The sequence below is a fragment of the Rhincodon typus genome, unplaced genomic scaffold (genome assembly GCF_021869965.1).
Source record: "Rhincodon typus isolate 14 unplaced genomic scaffold, sRhiTyp1.1 hic_rhity00002275, whole genome shotgun sequence".
NCBI lineage: Eukaryota > Metazoa > Chordata > Chondrichthyes > Orectolobiformes > Rhincodontidae > Rhincodon > Rhincodon typus.
Window position 1 is genome coordinate 4,678 of NW_025967913.1, and position 20,323 is coordinate 25,000.

Consider the following 20,323-nt stretch of genomic DNA (forward strand, 5'->3'; position numbering starts at 1 on the left):
CACTTCTGACAGCATCTGTAGAGGGAGAAGCAGAAACATAAATAGAAATTGCTGGAGAATCTCAGCAGGTCTGGCAGTCTCTGCGGAGAGGGAAACATTTAACATTTCGAGTCCGGGGGTGGGAGGGGATGAGTGCGCTTCTATTACAGGAGAGCGGTAGAAGGTCGGCCCCGCCTTCCCCAACCGGGCTGGAGATCTCGCGAGATCCGGGGAGGAGGGAGATCCAAGCGCTGAGCGGCCGGTTTTTGGGGGAACAGCCGGTAGGTCAGTGCTTAAGGCCGAGGGATTCCTGTTAATATAGCTCCAGGCCGGGTGTCCCCCGTTAATACAGTTGCAGCCTGGGGCTTCAGCCGGTGCTGGCGGTGACAGGACCGCTTCAGGAGAGTTAATTTAGTTTCGGATAGACTGTGGTGGCGGGCTCCCCAGAGGATGTTCACATCTAGTCGGTGCCCCCGGCTGGCTGAGTGTTCCCCTCGGGTGCTGTGCCTCCTCTTACCCCCTTTCTCTGTGACTGTCGGGCGTTGTACCTGTTTCTGCAGGAAATGTTTAATAAAAGCTTGTGACTTCTAACATCCTCCAAAAAGCGAGTGTTATTAGCCGCGGATAATGGGAACTGCCCATGCTGGAGTCTTAGATAACAAGGTGTGGAGCTGGATGAACACAGCAGGCCAAGCAGTATCAGAGGAGCAGGAAAGCTGACGTTTCGGGTCTGGACCCTTCTTAGCCGTGTATTATTAGCGTGTTATTAGCCGTGTGCGATGAAACGGTGTTCCAAGGGCTTCCTTTGTGGCTTGTGAAGTTATCCAGTTAGAGACAAGAAACATCGCAGATTGGAATCTGTTGTGGACTGAGTTATCTGATGTGAAAGGGAGAATGCCTGTTTGTGCCTTTCGGATGTGCCATGGGTCCTTGCTTCCGATTCTTAAACGGCAGTCTCTGCTGGACATGTGTGCACTCCAATATTGGCTGATAAGAGCAGCGTTTACAACTGAGAACCTTGCTATGTTTGAGTAGACTGCGAACGATGGGAGGAAATACTGATAAATGACAGTACCTGTAAAAATGCCATTCCGTAAACAAATTTATAGCGTTTCACACGACCACTGGACGTCTCAAGGTACTACAGAACCAGTATTCTAATTGTCAGTGGAAACACAGCAACTAGTTTGCATGCAGTAAACACCCGCAAACAACCTGATAATGGCGCAGGTCGTCACTTTTTGTGATATTGATTTGAGGGATTAAGATTTACCAAGACCAGGGGTAATGCTTGTGCTCCTGTTTGAAATAGTGCCATGGGATCTTTCACATCAACCAAACAGATAGCTGGGGCCTCGGTTTAACATTTCAGGAAAGACAGGAAGTCAACAATTCAGTAATCCTCTACTGTTCTAGAGTGTCAACCTTGATTTTGTGTTCAAACCCTGAAGTTGGAAACCTGAACCCAGAATCTTGTAATTCAGAGGTGAGAATGCTGCCAAGTGAGCCACACCTTTATAAGAACAGTAGGAATACATTTAGTCAATAAAGACCCACTTATGATCTACTGAATAGATAGAACTAGTAGAAAGCTACAGTTATATGTATTAATGACTTGGATGACAAAACTGAATTTGGTATTGCCAAGTTTCTGGATGACACAAAAATAGGTGGGGAGGCAAGTAATGAGGATGATGGAGTCTGCAGATCAAATATAGGTTGAGTGAGTGGGCAAAAACTTTATGGTTGGACAAAATATAACGCGGGAGAGTATGAAGTCACACAATTTGGCAGGAAGATAGAAGAGCTGGATGTTTATTTAAATAGAGAGCGATTGCAAAATGCTATAGCACTGAGGGATTTGGGAATCTTTGTACTTGAATCACAAAAAGCTAGCACCCACGATTGGCAGGTAATGGGGAAGACAATGGAGCAGTTTTGGTCCCCTTGTGTTGGAAAGATATACTGGCATTGGAGGCAGTCTGAGCAGGTTTACTTGGTTGATCCTGGGTATGGAGAGAGTTTCTTATAAGAGACTGAGTACTTGGACTTGTACTCATTCAGAGGGACTTGACAGAGTAGGTGTGGAGAGATTGTTTTTGTGGGAGCTTCTAGGACCAGAATGCATAATTTCAGAATAAAGGATCATCTGTTTAAAATGAAGATGAGGAGAAACTTTTTCTGAGGACAGTGTATCTATGGAATTCGCTGCTATGGAGGGCTATTGAGGCTGCGACATGTAGTTTATTGTAGGCTTTGTTAGATTTTTAATTAGTAAGGGAATGAAGGGTTATGGATATAAGGCAGGAAAGTGGAGCTAGATTATCAGATCAACCATGATCTTGTTGAATGGTGGAGCAGAGTCAGTGGGCTGTGTAGTGTAGTTGTCTAATGGTTTTAAAGTATAGTGCGATTAAAATTGACCACAAACAAGGTGTACCTTTTTACCGTCTCAACTAATCTCTGATCATAGCTGCACCATTGTATGGGAAAGCACTGAACAAGATTGTTGAAAGCTTGCAATTCAAATATGGAATTTTTCAAATATGGAGTTTTTCTGAAGAAGGGTCCAGACCTGAAACGTCAGCTTTCCTGCTCCTCTGATGCTGCTTGGCCTGCTGTGTTCATCCAACTCTACACCTTGTTATCTCAGATTCTCCAGCATCGGCAGTTCCTACTATCTCTGAATTCAAATATGGAGTTCACTGCTGTCACATAAGCTTACAAACTAACTTCTTTTGTTTCAGGATACCCTCTACAGATCTTGAGTGGGTTAAAATTTTTATTTGAAATCAAGTCATGCCCAAAGCTGAGAAGATCAGAAATATTTGTGTTTATTAGATAAGAACAGAAGTACATTGGAGCACATATAGGAACAGGAGTAGGCCATGCAACCCTGCAAGTCTGCAGTGCTATTCAGTGCGATCATGGCTAACCTTGGACTTCTTCATAATTTTCCTGTGCTATTCCTGTATTCCTTGATGCTTTCGCGACTGATTGTACATCCCTTATCCAGCCTTGCCTAAGTCTGATAACCACTATGATCTGACACGGAGTATTTCCAGTTAAAGTCACTCCAGTCATTTTTGAGGTTTATTTTAAAACATTAGTAGTCAGTAACAAATGATTTATTGTTATTTACACAGGGAATAGTAATTACTAACTGGATTGACTGCTAGCCAGATGCCAGGTTTATTAGTGTTGTAGTTAAATCGCTTCCTCCCTCTCAGAACTCCATCAGGAGGTGCAGGTATTCTGAAGTACTTCCTCAAAGTTGTCGTTTTCAGCACCATCACTGCATCCTCCTCAGGAATTTCAGCAGATGAGGTGGCCCAAGAGAGCAGATGGATAAGCCAAATGTGGGCCTTCGGTCTTGACGTGAGGGAATGGCACAGGACAGAATCTTGGGGAGTGTATTGCACATGTGACTTTCTGTAGTCTGGCAAATTCTTTGGTGTGGCAAAGGGTAGTCTTGAGGCTGCTGCATTACAGAGTTACAGCCTTTATCAATTTCAGTTTTGGATGTACCCAAGAACTGAGCCTCCATGGCTATGTATGGCAGGGAATTCCAAAGATTCACCACCCTCTGAGTGAAGAAATCCCTGCTTATCTCAGTCCAAAATGACCTGCCTCTTATTCTGAGCCTATGTTCTGGCTCTAGATCCTGTAGCCGAGGGTAGCATCCTTCCTGTTGATACATATAAGAATTTTGTATGTTCGAATGAGATCACCTCTCGATTTACTAAATTCCAGAAAACAAAAACCCAATGTATTTAATCTTTCTTCTAGGAGGATCCCTCCATTCAGGTTGATGACCAGATCATCCTTGGAATGATGTTGAATGAAGGATAAGCTTTTTTTTTGTCCAGGACAACAGGGTGTACTCCCTCTCTTCCTCAAAATGGTGCAATGGAATCATTTGCATCCATCTGAAAGGACAAACAGAGCCTTCTTTAAATCCTCGTCCAAAATTATGCTACAGTCTCCGTGCCTCGCTCTTCCTATTTCTGCTGGGAGTTTTATTTTCGTTTCTAATTCTGTGCTGAGAAGAAGGCAGATTCTTGAATCTCTTAGTGCTGCTTTCTTGTACACTCAGACTATCAATAACCAAATCCAAGCTCCATTTGTATAGGTCCTGGTAGCTGAAGAGCTGTAAGAAAATCAGCTTTGTGGCTTTGACTGGGCTGGGGTAATATTTCGAGGATGAAAATACTTCTTAACAAAGTTGGAAGTCACATGACACCAGGTTATAGTCCAACAGGTTTATTTCAAATCTCAAGCTTTGAGAGTGCTGCTGCTTTGTCAGGTAAAGTGAAATTTATTTGTGGTTATCTCTCTGCTCAATTAATCAGTTCATAGCTCATCCCTTCACTTGTTATTCAGCTGTTGACATTTTAATCACACTGTTTTACACTATTGATCACCTGCAAAGACTTGTTTTTCAATCTGTTGACACACTACTCATTCTTCTAAAAAAAAAACTTTATCTGATGAAGGAGCAATGCTCTGAAATCTTGTGATTCCAAATAAACTTGGACTATAACTTGATGTCGTGTGACTTCTAACTTTGTCCACCTCCACATCATGGTGGCTATGTAACATTCATCTCTTGAAAAAGAATTTTTCCTAACAATGTGTTTTGGTGTATTTTTTAACAGTTGCAAAGCAGGAGACAGAATGGATGATCTAAGTGAGAATACCACAGTCTTCTCCACTTTACGTTCCTTCAACAACTTTTTGTCAGAAGGTTCGGCTACAATACCCAGGACTAGCGAGCCAAGCTCTGTCTCTAGGATGTTGCAGTTGCAGTACGAGCAGAGAATACAGGTTAGTACATTGATTTTCTATGTTTCTGTGACAATGTAGGAGTACATAATTCGGCCCTTTGAACTTGCTCGACCATTCAATATGGTTATGGCCAATAATCCAACTCGGTACCCTGTTCCTACTTTCTCCCCATATCCTTTCATCCCTTCAGCCCTAAGAACTAAATATAACTCCTTCTTGAAAGCATTCAAAGTTTTGGCCTCGGCTTTCTTTGGCAGAGAATTCTACAGGCTCACCATTGGGTGAAGAAATTTCTCCTCTTCTCAGTCCCAAATGGCCTCCCCTGTATTCTTATCCTGTGACCCCCTGGTGCTGGACATCCCGGTCATTGCCAACATCCTGCATTTACCTTGCGTAGTCCTGTTGGAATTTTATAGGTTATTATGAAATGTGCCATCATTCCTGTAAACTACAATGAATATCGTCCTAACCAATTCAGTCTCTCTTCTTATATCAATTTTGCCATCCCAGGAACCACTTTGATAAGCCTTTTTTGCACTTCCTCCGATAAGGAGACCGAAACTGAGGACAATACTCCAATGTGATCTCACCAAGGCCCTGTGCAACTGCAGTAAGACACCCTTGCTCCTGTATTTGAATCCTCTCACTATGAAGGCGTATATACCGTTTGCCTTCCTCACCACCTGTTGCACCTGCATGCTTGCTTTCAGCAACTGGACTAGAAGTACATTCGGTTCTTGTTTCCTTTGCCAGTCTGTCACCACTCAGATAATAACTTCCCTTTCTGTTTTTGCTACTAAGTAGATAACCTCATGTTTATCCATATTATACTTCATCTGCCATGAATTTGCCCACTCAACTTGGCCAAATCTCTGCATCCTTCTCACTGTTAACCCTTCCACCCAACTTAGCATTGTCTGCACACTTGGAGATATTGTATTTAGTTCCTGCATGTAAAACATTAATATATGTTGTGAATGTTTTAAAACTTCATTAACGGGATGAGGCATCTCTGACCAGGTAGCATTTATTGCCCATCCCTAATTGCCCAGAGGGCAGTTCAGAGTTAACCATGTTACAGGTCTGGAGTCGCATGTAGCCAGACCAGGTAAGGATGACAGTTGCCTTCTCTAAAGGACATTAGTGATCTAGATGGATTTTTCCCAACAATCAACAGTCGTTTCATGGTCATCATTAGACTCTTAATTCCAGGTATTTTATTGAATTCAAATTCCACCATCTGCTGTGGCGGGATTCAAATCCAGGTCCCCAGAATGTTATCTGGGTCTCTGGATTAACAGTCCAGTGATGACACCACTTGGCCATCGCCTCCCCCTGTAAATGGTTGGGGTTCATGTGTTGATCCCTGTGTTGCCCCACTAATCATCGATTGCCACATGATAAAAGATTCATTTATTCCTACTCTTTGTTTCCTGTTTCCCAATTACTTCTTTATTCATGTCAGTATGACATGGTTTAAGTTCAATCTCTTATGTGGAACCTTATTGAAAACCTTCTGCAGGTTCAAGTAAGCCCCATCCACTGGCTCCCCTTTATCAACTTTGAGTTAAATCCTTGAAAAATTCTAGTAAATTTGTCAAACATGATTTCCTTTTTAATAAATCCATGCTGTGCTTATCCAATCCTGTCACTATTTTCCAAGTGCTGTGCTATTAAATCTTTTACTATGGACTCTAGTATTTTCCCTACTACCAGTGTCAGGCTAACTGGTCAATAATTCTGTTTTCTCCTTTTTTTAAACAGCCGTAGAATCCCTTCAGTGCAAGTGATGGGATCTGCAGACTTCTACAGGCGATGGGGCCCTGGCACTGTGGGGGCAACAATGCTAATCCCACAAATAGTGGGGTTATATTAGCTATACGCCAATTCGTAGGAAGTGTTTCAGAGTCTTTAGAATCATGAAAGATAACCACTATTTCTAGGGCCACTTCCTTAAGTACACTGGAATGTAGATTATCATGCCTTGTGGATTTATTGACAATTAATCCAATTAATTTCCTCAATTCAATTTCCATACTAATACTGATATCCTTCAGTTGCTCCCTCTCGCTAGATGCTGTGTTCTGCAGCAATTTTGGGATGTTACTTGTGTCTTCCTTTGTGAAGACAGAATGAAAATATGTATTTAGTTGGTCTGCTGTGTCTTTGTTCCCCATTACAATCTTTCTCTGGTTTTTGACTGTAAGGGACCTGCACTTGTCTTCACTAATCATTTTCTCTTCACATACCTATAGAAGCTTTTATAACCTCATACTCAGTGCCTTTATTCTCCTTTGCTTAAATCTAAACTGCTCCTCATCCTTAGTAAGTTTGCAGATGACAATAATTTGGTGGTATAGTGACAGTGAAGAACGTTGTCTAAGATTACAGAGAGATCTTGATTAATTGGGTGAATGGCAGATAGAGTTTAATTTGGGTAAATGCGAGGTATTGTATTTCGGTAAAACAAACGAGGGCAGGACTTACACGGTTAATGGTAGGGGCCTGGGTCGTGATTTAGAACAGAGAAACCTAGGGGTTCAAGCACATAATTCTTTGAAATTTGCATCACAGGTAGACAGGGTGGTTAAGAAGGCATTTAGCACACTTGGCTTCATTGCTCAAACCATTGAATATAGGAGTTGGATGTCATGTTGAGGTTGTTCAGGACATTGGTGAGGCCAGTTTTGGAGTACTGTGTACAGTCCTGGTTGCCCTGCAAGAGAGAGGATATGATTTAATTGGAGATGGTTCATAAAAGATTTACCAGAATGTTGCCAGGAATGGAGGATTTGAGTTATAAGGAGAGGCTGCATAGGCTGGGACAATTTTGGCTAGAGCAAAGGAAGTGGAGGAGTGATCTTAGAGAGGTTTATGAAATCATGAGGGGCATATGGTCTGTTTCCATGCTGTATGACTATGACTGATTCAAGCCTGCTGCCTTTTTAGGCCAATTTGTCTTCCTGTTCCTTGGATCTAATTCCATTCCTAATTTCCCTTGTTAGCCGTAGTCAGACCATCTTTCCCATTTTGTTTTGAGAGGAATGAACAGTTGTTGCAGTTTCTCCATGCACTCTTGAAATATTTGCCATTGCCTATCCATTATTGTCCCTTTGAGTCACCCAATTTAATGGCTTCACACTATTGTAGTTTCCTTTTTATTTAGATTCAGGACCGTAGTCTCAATCAACTATTTGGGCGTCTCCTGTCTGCAAAATAAAGAACACTATGGATTTCTTGAAGGATGTTCTCGGGAAACAAGAGGAGGAAATGGGTGGTTGGGGCGGGCAAATGTGGATGATCGGGGTGGTGCAGAAACAAACGGAATGTATGTCATTGGGAACATTTCCTAGGATTTGTTTTAGCACATCGAGGTCCCATAGCATTAAGGGAAATGGAGATAAAGTAGAGTTGATCTAAAGATTCAACCATGATCTTGAAGAATAGTGGAGCAGGGCCGTTTGGCCCATTCTGTGCCTATTTCTTACGTTCTTAATGTCTTCAATACAGTTCAACATCTCTTCTTCCAACCTCCCTTAACTCCCTCCATACCAGTGCATCAACTCCCCAAAAAGTTGACGTGTTAACGTTTTTTTGCCACGTGTTTATCAGGCCGAAGAGCAGGCTGACTACGTTCGTTCGCATTCACGCATTCTAGAGGTGGAATGGGAGAAACAGAAGATGGAGGTCAGTCATAAACGGGCCAGGATTGAGCTGGAGAAAGCAGCACAAAATAGTTCGTGGAACTATGAGGTACTGACAGCGGTGTAGGAACGTCTTCAAACTGTTCTGATATCAAAAACTCTTCACATTTCGCAATCTTCTGGTTTTAGTTGTCGTCTGTGTTTTGTCAGCGCACAGCGTTGTTAGGTGCCAGGACACTGTGGGGCTGAACACAATTCCTCTTGATTATTAGTCTAGCCTTTAGATCACCTGTCCAGCAATATAACCTTTACAGTAAGAAAAGTAAGAATTGACTTTGTGGCTTGCCAGCTCTTCCTCAGCTTGTAAATCTTATGCTACTTCCTCACTATTCTCAAATGACAAGTTTGAGAACATTGAAACACAGAACTACAGACTGTGATTAACCTGTTTTGTCTCTATATGCAATGGAAGTAGTTGAGCTTGAGCAACTAATTTTGCCTATCTCAAGGACAGAAACAGAAATTGCTGGATAAGCTCAGCAGGTGTGGCAGCATCTGTGGAGAGAAATCAGTGTTAGCGTTTTGGGTCCGGTGACCCTTCCTCAGACCTCAAACATTAACTCTGAATTCTCTCCACAGATGCTGCCAGACCTGAGCTTATCCAGCAATTTCTGTTTTTGTCTGATTTACAGCAACTGCAGTTCTTTTGATTTTTCTATCACAAACTGACCTTGAAAGCTAACCTTATTTATATGCTGTTCTTATTTAAGTTATGATTTCAAATCAGAACTGTTAATATTTTACATGAATAATTTATTCTCATTTGAAGTATCTATTTTTCTATTTTGTATTTTTCTCTTCTAATTGTAGCGGGAGGCAGATCGAAACCAGGAGCTAATAACCCAGGTGAAACAACTGCGGGAGAAGGAGGCAGATGTTGAGACAAAATTGAAGGATCAGGTTGATATCAATAAGTCATTGAAAGAGGACCTTGGGCTTCAAAGTAAGAAACTCCAAGAAAAAGAAGAAAAGCTTGCTGAAGCTAATCGGGTAAAGAATAGATTCTGCAACAGATATAACGTAGTCAACATAAAATGTAAACTGTTGACCTAAATCCCAAATAACAATATTTTCAAGTGTACTTAATTCTCCTAACTTTTCTCCTTGTCTTCTAGCATTCTTTATTGACTCCACCCTTAGTGACATTTGTCAGTTAACCATAGACAGTTGCCTTGGAATCTAGTCTCTGATATTCTGAGCTTGTAAGAAAAGTCCCATCTTCTGTCTGGTTACTTTCCCATGATGGCAGAATAAAGATTGGTTGTTTACCACAGCACTAAATTACCTTTATGTATTAAACAAAAAAAACCGAAAGAACCATGGATGCTGGAAATCAGAAACAAAAACAGAAATTGCTGGAAAAACTCAGCAGGTGTGGCAGCACCTGTGGAGAGAAATCAGTGTTAATGTTTTCGGTCCAATTCTGAAGAAGGGTCACTGGACCCAAAACCTTAACTCTTGATTTCTCTGCACAGATGCCAAACTTTGCTGAGATTTTCAAATAATTTCTGTTTTTGTACCTTTGCGTAATGCCTTTAATACTCCAAGATGTTTCATGGAAACAGTATCAGAAATATTTTGACACAGAGCTAGGACTTCTGGCCAAAATGTAGCCAGAGGTAGGCAGGTGATGACTTAAAGGGAGGGAATTCACCATACGTTGGATTGCAGGAAGGAGCAGTTGTTAGACAATTGTAGAGCTGGAGCAGATTACAGTGATGGGGGAGGATGAGGCAGTGGAACAATTTGAAAATAGATTTGTTAAATGATGCTAAGCAATGTGTCTCCTAGGACCTATGCAGATGTTCCTTCTACAGGTTGATTAATATTCATGGGAAGAAATTTTTCTGTCTTAAATTTGCCTTTCATAATTGAAAGATATGCTCCTTTTGTCTTGTTACCATTATCTACACCAATAACAAATTGAATTATATGCAAGTCATTGAAGGTGTACAGAAGTAGATGTTTGGAATTTTGGAAAGGTTGGATTATGTGGAATTTTTATGCAAATTGTTCTTTCTTCAAAGGAAATTTTTTACAAGTATTATAATTATTGTTTGTAGGAATCTAAAGAGACTATTTCAGATTGACCATGATGACTGCTTTGCCTTTATCTAAACAAGTAGGATGTGCACTTGGAAAGAAGTGCAGGGAGGGTTGTAAATTCAAAACTAATCAGAAGAAACAGTATTTTAGAAATTATATGGGCAATCTTTAGAACAGGCTCCCAATGACAAATGAGGAAGCACTTTTGTATTTATTTATTCAAGTTCAAGATTGATTGGATTCTTTTCAGAAAATGATATGTTAGGGAACAGTGTATGACCACTTTTGAGATATTGTGTGACAATCTTTACTTTTTGCCAAGTTCATCCTTTTATTGTGCACGAATAAATCATCACACTGGAAACTTTCACGGGAGTGGAAAACTATCAGTTTGAGATGGACTGAAGGGCATGTTTCTATGCTGTATGACTCTTGCACTGATATTTTATGCAGATAGAGTTTTGGATTTCTGCTATAAATTAAGAAATAAAATACATATTTATAAAGCATTTATACCAACAAGCATTTTTTTCAACTCCTCCAATAATGTTACCTCCCCTACAGTGGAGAGTTGATGTAGCTTTTATTTGTGTGAGATTTGTAGCTTGGCTTGGAGCTGAGTACTGTCACCACAGCACCAATGGTATGCCACAAGGGGATTTGTAATATTTGTTTAGTAAGTCAGGGACAGCATAAAAGCAAAAACAAAAGAAAAATCATACAATGTGATGAAGATTAGTAGGAAACCAGAGGATTGGGAAGCTCTTAAAAAAATATGAGAAGATAATCAAAAACGCATTAAGGTGGGAGAAGATGAAATATGAGAGAAAGTTGCTGGTAACAAAGAAGATTGAGAGTTTTTTTTAAAAGGTATTTTAAGGTGAGAGAGGCAAGAGTAGACATTGGACCATAGGAAAATGAGCTTGGAGAAGTAGTAATGGGGATCAAAAAAATGGCGGAGGTATGTACTTTGCATCTGTTTTCATTGTGGAAAATGCCAGCAGCATACCAGATCTTCAAGAGTCAGTGGGCAGAGATGAGTATACTTGCCATCACTAAGAAGAAGGTGGATAATTGACCAAGGCCAGATGGACTGCACCCCAGACTTCAGGAGGAGATAGCTGAGGAGATTGTAGAGGCTTTGGTGGTGATCTTACAGGAATTACTGGAGTCAGGGAGGGTGCCAGAGGACTGGATAATGGCTAGTGTAACACCCCTGTTTAAGAGGGAGGCAGAAGACTAAAAACTATAGGCAGGTTAGCCAGACCTTGGACATTGATAAGATTTTGGAGTCCATTATTAAGGATGAGAATACTTGGAAGTACATGGTAAAGTAGGACTGAGTTAACACAGCTTTGTCAAGGGTCATTGTTGGGACCACAACAATTCACGTTTTCTACATTAATGATCTGGATGAATGGACTTAGGGAATTGTTGCTAAGTTTGTATTCACTGAAAGATAGATGGAGGGGCAGGTAGTGTTCAACAAGCTGGGAAGCTGCAGGAGGACTTGAACAGGCTAAGAGAGTGGGCAAAGAAGTGATAGATGAATACAATGTAGGAAAGTGTGAGGTTATGCATTTTAATAGGAAGAGTAGAGTTGTAGATGATTTTCTAAATGGGGAAAGGCTTCGGCAATCTGAAGCACAAAGAGACTTGGGAGTCTGAGTTCAGGATTCTCTAAAGTTAACCTGGAGGTTCAGTTGGCAGTGGGGAAGGCAAATGCAATGTTAACATTGATTTTGTGATGATGCTGTCACTTCAAAAAGGTTATTTTGTCCTGGGATTTTCTGAAGAGTGGTTGTAAGGACAGAGTGCCGAAGAGTCTAGGGAGCTAGAAAGCTAAAGCAGTTTAACAATAGAAGAGGAGTGGCCAGTTCTCCTAGCTCAGGGTTTTATAATTTTTTTTAGCTGTAGCAGTCACAAAATGTTTAGCGTACCAGAAGGGTTGCAAGCTTCAGTAAAGGATTCCTAACTGACTTTCTCTGAAATCTCTCTGGATGTTGTTCCCGCCTGCCTGTAAGAATCTGTGTTTGAATTTACCTTTTTGTCAAGGGGTGTATTTATGGGATGTTCATATTATTGGAACAGATAATTAGTTAATTTGCTGTATTGGGTTAAGTTTTTCAATAGTTAAGTTATTCTAAATTCTGCTCTCTTTTGTTCGTGTTTCAACTGTAGTGTTTAAATAAATTCTGTTTTTCTTAGTTGCATCACACCTGGAACGTCCACTTCATATCTACCTTAAAAATAAAAAAAGAGTTAGGGTCTAGGCTACCTTCTTAAAATATTTTGAGTGTCTGGCCTGGTCCATAACAATTTCAATACGACTAGAATACAAGAGTAGAAATGTACTGCTGTATAAAAACTTTGGTCAGACAGCATTTAGAATATTGTAAGCAGTTTTGAGCCCCATATCAGAGGAAGGATCTGCTGGCATTGGAAGGGTTCCAGAGGTGGTTTACAAGATTGATCCTGGGAATGAAGGGCTCCTTATGAGGAGTGGTTGAGGACTGTGGATCTGTACTCGATGGAGTTTAGGAGGAAGTGGGGTCTGATTGAAACTTGCAGAATATTGAGTCACCTGGATAAAGTGGATTTGGAGAAGATGTTTCAACTAGTAGGACCTGAGGGCACAGCTTCAGAGTGAATGGATGACCCTTCAGGACTGAGATGAGGAATTTCTTCAGCCAGAGGGAGTTAATCTATGGCACTCATTGCCACAGATCGCTGTGGAAGCCAAGTCATTGGGAGTATTTAAGACCGAGACAGATAGGTTATTGATTAGTAAGGGGATCAAGGTTACAGAGAGAAAATAAGATAATGGGGTTGAGAAGCACATCAGCCGTGATTGAATGACAGACCAGATTCAATGGGCCAAATGACCTAATTATGCTCCCTATATCTTATGGTCTTTTACAGTGTAGAGGACCTCTTATGGTAGATGCTTAGTATTGCAGCACCATGCAAGAAAGTTGAAACTAATAGAAGAATACACTTGCTAAATCCTTTATTTTCCTTATCTGCATCACTGCATTGATTATTTAGAAGGGGGAGGTAATGGCCTAGTGGTATTATCGCTGGACTGTTAATCCAGAGATCCAGATAATGTTCTGGGGACCTGGGTTTGAATCCTGCCGCGGCAGATGGTGGAATTTGAACTCAATAAATATCTGGAATTAAGAGTCTAATGATGACTGCGAATCCATTGTCGATTTTGGAAAAACCCATCTGGTTCACTAATGTCCTTTGGAGAAGGAAACTGCCATCCTTACCTGGTCTGGCCTACATGTGACTCCAAACCCACAGCAATGTGGTTGACTCTGAACTGCCCTCTGGGCAATTAGGGACGGGCAATAAATGCTGCCTAGCCAGCGATGCCCTCACCCGTGAATGAACAAAGGAAAAAAAAAAATATTCTGTGCTTGAATGTTAAGTTGTTACTTAAAAACAAATTAGATCGTGGAAGATGCTTCTCATCCATGGACAGGTAGTTCTCCTATGATGCAATAGTTGCGTTCTTGTGTGACCTTGTGCTATAGAAAATGGTGCTAGAGAAAATTGCCGTAGAAAATTGTCATAAGGAAATTGCTATAGAAAGTTGCTATACCTGTATAGCAGAGAGTTTGTGTTATCCAAGCAGCATCCATTATTCATCAATTGCATTACAGCCAATTCGTGTTTACGAAACACGTGTTATAGCAGAACTACCTGTATTTCCTGTCATGGGATATTTGTTTTTGGAAAGATCTTGCTCTTCAATACAAACGCTTGACTCCTATTAAGATGACCATCCACCCCTTGTTACATAACTGCTGACCTCGAGCAGGTGCTGTGCTTATTTTATATTTGCTTTGAAATAGCAACAGCTATGAAACATTTATCATTTGTCAGGTGGAGAGTTTGTTTCAATTTCAGAAAGGTAAAATACAATTATGTCTCCTTTAAAAGTGTGCAAAATTTGACTGATAAAAGAGATGCAAGGTTAGTTAACATAATCTTGCAAGTTGAACTTTGGGCACAACTATTTGAATGTTTCCTCTCATGATAGTGTTTTCCCTGTTATAAATCAGATGATTGATGTCTTGAAAGCTAAGATATCAGAACAGCAGCAGCAACAGATGACTCAGGAAATCCAGCTGACAACATTGAACACGGAGTGCCAGGAGCTACGTGAGCAAGTGGAAGTGCAACATAAGTAAGTCCAAAAATAAACCAGTTTATACACCATCAAGCACAACTATACTGGTTGTTTAATCTCATCTCTGTTTTTCACTATTGATGTAGTCGGAGTTCTTGAACCTGGGAAGAAAGCTAAAAATCTATAAACTTCTAAAAGTCTTAAAACAAAAGAATTTCTTTGTAATTTCATTCTACTTCCCATTGTTGCTTGATGGTGTTGATTTATCTTGGAATTTGTTTCCAATGGAACTGGCAACGCTTCAGTTTCTTGTCCGAGTCACATAAGAGTCCAAATACTGCCATTATCTTCATTCAGCATCATCGGGCAACAGAACAGTTTGAAATGGCTGCTGACTCCATTATCCTGGCCTGGCTTGACATCTGCAATGTTCTGTCCTTTACTAAATGGACTTCATCACTAGGATTAGATTTACTGGGCGCATTTGCCCTCTGCGACCTCACTCGTGATTATCACTCATAGGTGAGTCAAGACAGTAAATGTCAAAAGGCCAATCATCCAAGTGGGCTTTGCAGATGAACTTGATTTATCATTTTCTGCAGAGGTATAACATTTAGGAATGGAACCCAAGTAAATGTTGGCTGTCCTAACTTAGGGAAACCACGACCGAATTTAAGATGTTAGTACTGCCCTAGTTGAGGTCCACTTCAGAAGGAGATTGAACTGGAATTTTCCTCACTTGTGTGGCTGAGACATTGGAATAGAAGAAAGACTCTGTAGAAATTTTGCAAAGGAAAGTGGTAGAGATTCGTAGACCCATGAAAAAATAAACCTGAAATTAAAGAAAAATCTCCTTACGTCACCTCTTTTGTTCTTGGAGATTTCAGCTAGACTTACTGGGACCGAACTTGTTTTAAACTTTGTTTCCTTTCCCTAAATAGGAAGTGGCAAGAGGCTGTGCAAAAGATTCAGACACTTGAAGCTGCTCAAGTGGTTAATGCTGAGAATGAGCAGAGATTGAAGGTGAGCAACACTTTGACCCTTCTCTCTGTTCACAGAAAAATAAACACGATGTTGTGTTTGTCATTGCAGAATGATGGCTGTTGCCAAATGAGGTGCTTGAAGAAGGGCTTGGGTAAGGTGGGGATTCAATTGGATTTTGTGATATAGACTACTACGAATGTTGGTGCTGAAGTACTTAAGCCATGTGGACTAAAAGCTCAAAGCTTCAGTTCTCATTGGGGTTTACTTAGCTGGGGATACCAGTAGCTTGCTATGGTCAACCTCGAGAACTTGGAATGTGTGAAGGAAAAGAGGTCATCCACTGTTTGTGCTTCCAATTGTTATCCACTGGCTACTGTTGTAATAATTAAGAGTGAGAATAGATTGAATTTAGCAGTAATGTTCCCTGTTTTTGAGTAATCCACCATGATTTACTGCTGAATGATTAATTACAATGTAAAACAAAACAGTTGGACAAAGTGTGACAAGACTGCTTCACAAAATGATGTGCCAGGAACATTATCTGGAGAGTATGAGGAAAAATGGGAATTAGAAAATGAAGCTTAACGTTTCTGATGCTCATGTTTAGTTTCTTAATTCTTCAGGAATTAGAGAATAAAATGACTCAGCAAGAACAAGACTCGGTGATTGTAAAGAACATGCGGTCAGATCTAGCTCGAATCCCTGAACTGGAGAAAGAGCTTCGACAGCTGAAGGAGAAGAATGCCTATTGCAAGTAAGTAATTGTGATCATTTGGATTATTCATCTCTTCTGGTGAAACATCTTGCTTATAACATGCAATATTTTCATGTAATATACTGAAATAAAGATATCCCTCCAGTTCAGATCAGCCTCTTTGATCATAAAAAACTAGTCTGTGAATATGGTGTACACTTATTGAATCTGTGTACGTTGCTGGTTTGTTATGTATTTCAGTTTAAGATCACTTGCACAGGTGGTTCTGCAGAGGTGTCACACTTATATCCACTATGGTTAAATGCTGTCTGTATTTTTTGAGCTATTGTCCATTTTTGAATGAGATTGCCAACTTCTTTGCAAATGAAGTAAGATTTTTTGGTACAAACAAAGAATGCTGGAGAAACTCCTGGCAACATCTGTGGAGAGAGAAACAGAATTAACATTTCAAGTTTGGTATTACTGTTCAGAACTGAAGAAGTTCTCTGTCCACAGATGCTGCCAGACCAGCTGAGTTTCTCCAATATTCTCTTTTCTCTTTGGATTTTTGGCATCTTCTGTATTTTGATTATATGGAAGATTTTTGGTGTGGGTTTGAATCCAATAGGAAGAATTGAAGATACCATGAACTTCTATCTTATCTTCATCCTATCAAGCTGAAATTTAGATTGTGACCCCATCAGTGAAGGGACAGCAAGCTGGTTGACGAAGTCTTCAGCTTTACGTCAGAACATGAAATTTGTTCTAAACCTTTCTGCATGTATTCGAGTTTGAAATTGCAGTCTGAAAGAACTTTTGATTCTGATTAATGGAGTAAAGAATGAAAAATGTGATTATATCCCAAACTAATCCTATCCTCTACAAACAGGGAAGTGGAAGATAACAATTCACTGATGAAAGAAGAAATAGAAAGTCTTCGTAAAAAGCTTGAACGTCTTGAGAAGTTAAAGGAAGAGAAGGTTACTCTGGAATTGGAGAATGAGGTTCATGTTTGTTTCTTTCAGCTTGTTTCCTTCTTTGCCCCCTTTCCAGATAATGATTGTCATGATATGATTAGGTGAAATGTGTCAAATGTTTTTCTCCTTCCCATTCTTGTAAGAGTGGAGGGTCTTGCAATCATAGATCAGATTAGCTATACTGTTGATGGATTTAAGTCTATGTTTTCACGAGAACATAAGAACCAGGAGCAGGAGTGGGCAAAATAGCCCCTCGAGCCTGCTTTGCCATTTGATACGATCATGACCAATCTCACCTTGGCTTAACACTAATTTCCTGCCCACTCCTTTAACTCTTAGCATTTTAAAATATGTCCATCTCCTCCTTAAATTTACTCACTGTCCCAAATCCACCACAGTCTTGGACAATGAATTCCACAGATTCATAATCTGTACTGAGTTTGCAGCTAAAACAAAACATTTTGTTTCCTCAAACCACAGAATGTTGTACATGGTTTTCAGTGTCTCACTATAGGAAGGATTTCATGTGCAAAGAGTATAGGAGGGATTTGCTGATACCAGAACTGAGAGGCTTTAAGTTATGAAGAGAGAGTGGAGAAAGAGGTGTTGTTCTCTTAATGGAAAGTAGAGAAAATTAAATGGAGAACTGAAAGAGGGCTTAGAATTGTGAAGTGCCTTGGTGCAATAGTATGGAAACATTGGTCGTTAAATGGGTAGTAAGGGGCCATATTGAATCACAAATGTTATGATGCAGGAGGAGGCCATCTAACTCACTGTGTGTACAGTGGCTCTTGAGATAAACATCTCATCTGATTGCTGTTCTCCTGCTTTTTTCACCACACCCTTTTACATTGTTTCGATTCCAATAATCTTCCAATACCCCCTTGTATGACTCAATTGAACTTGTCTCCGCTACACTTCAGGCAGTACATTCCATTTCTGAATCAATCTTGTGAAATAAGCTTTCGTTTTTCACATCACATTTGCTTCTTTAGTAAATCATTTTAAATCTGTGCCCTCTCATGAGCAGGGCAGTTTCTCCCTAACTACTCTATCTAGCCTGCCATGACTGTAAATTTATTTATATGTCCTTTGTACCTACTTTCTCTCCAAGGAGAACAATCCTAACTATTCCAATCTATCACCTAAACTGAACTTTCTCATCCATGGAACCATTCCTGTGAGCCTTTTCTGCAGTTTCTTGAATGGTCTTTACTATATTGTAGCAACCAGAATTGTACAGAATACTTCAGTTGAGATTTAAGAATGTCTTAGATAGTTGATGGCCTATGGTCTCAGCAAATTGATTCTGTTCTCGAATCCTCCAAGATATCCTCTTTCTCAAGCACTCCTTAAAAAATATTGCCATTCCTCTTCCTCGCCTTCCCTTTCCCTTTCCTTTTCTATCTTTTCTGCCTATCTGGACCCAGGAATATTTAAACCCATTCGCACCCTTCCTCAAGTCAGGCCTCTTTTATTAGCACAACATCTTATTTCCACATGGCAATCTGCCGTTGTAACTCCCGAAAATCTTATTTACTTTCACCATACATTCATGTACACATTCAGTGACACTGGTTTAGACTTCATTACTTTCTCCTTTTCTTCAGTTCACCCTTAACTCGTTATCCTGCGTACTAATGCTCTCTGTCTCTCCAAATATTTTGCAAACTATGGTATTCTGATATTCTGTCGTGGTTTGCACATCTTTGCCAAGTTCGACCCAACAGCACTATCAAAATGCCCTTCATGGAGCTCAGTCCTGGATCTGTTCAGGTGCAACCTGTCCGGCTTGCACAGATGCCATCTTCCATGGAACCAGTTCCAGTGTCCCAGGAATAAAGACCTCCTCCTTCCTGCACTATCTTTCCAGCCACACATTCAATCTGCCTTATCATTCTACTTCTGCAAGTGCCCTTGGGATTGGGAATAATTTGGAGGTGACTACATTTGCGGTCTTTTATTACATACTTAACTCTCTAATTTCTGGTTTGCTGGTCTAGTCAATTATCTTTTAAGATGTTCATTTAAGAAAAAGAGAAAAGGGTTGAAGAATTTTTAATAATTAAAATAGTTCATCTGAAATAGTGATGAAACAGATTTTCTCATTGCTTTTACAGAGGTAGTCGATGAAGTTGGTTCACCAGTGATGGGCCTTCTCTGAACTGTACAGTTCTATCATTCTGTTATTTTCTGATGTTAAGAATTTTCCATCAAGGAATGATTTCCAGATTTTTACCATATTTTCTTTAATATTTTAGAAATTACTGGCCAAGTTGCAAAGTTGGGAGAATGTGGAACAAACTTCAGGATTAAATATTCGGTAGGATTCTGTGGCACGATATCTTTATTTTTTTCTTTTCAAAAGAAGATAGCCATCTGCATTCATAATATTTTTGTCTTTTCCCTCCTTTTACTTTGTCTGCTGTGTACCAGTATTGTATCTTTCTGAGATGAGCATTCATCACTGGGCTTTTCATTTTATAATAGTGATTGACTGCACTCCATAATGCACTGTCTATTCCATCTACTATATGTGTTCAGTTGAAACTTGACAACTTGCATCTTGCTAATGCAGCATGGTAAATTTAATGTAAAATTTCTGGACAAACTGCCTTGTACAAGTTATGTTGTATCTCCGTGTTAATCACTTGCAATTGATCCTTTGTGATGCTGTAAGCGGAAAAGCACGTTGAAATAAGAACAGAAAAATGCTGGGAATGTACAACAGATCAGTCAGCTTTGGAAAAATAACAGGCTGTATTTCTGGTGGCATCTACTAGCAGTTCAATGGAAATCTGATGCTTTGGGTAAACCAAGTGTTGTTGTTGCAGAGTCTGCCATCATGCTGTGTAGTCCAACTTCTAACTTGTTTAACATCTGTTTTCCTTTTTAACTTCTAATCATTTTTATCAACAGTTTTCCATGAAGGCTAGATCTGCGTTAATTCAATATTCAATTTGCACTGCTGGAGATTGACTCTGGAGTATGTGATGCCATGTGGTACATA

At 40.1% G+C, this 20,323-nt stretch overlaps 1 protein-coding gene across 1 annotated transcript; it reads left to right on the top strand.

The window, feature by feature from the left end:
- Positions 1-222: 222 nt before the first annotated feature.
- On the top strand, positions 223-19,636 carry LOC109930089 (mitotic arrest deficient 1 like 1; the record flags this gene model as incomplete). The annotated part of the gene is made up of 9 exons (XM_048593055.1): positions 223-264; positions 4,638-4,806; positions 8,380-8,520; positions 9,282-9,461; positions 14,591-14,715; positions 15,600-15,681; positions 16,266-16,396; positions 17,226-17,340; positions 19,575-19,636. Coding segments are annotated over exons 2-9 (986 nt in total), but the record flags the coding sequence as incomplete, so codon positions are not given.
- Positions 19,637-20,323: the final 687 nt, after the last annotated feature.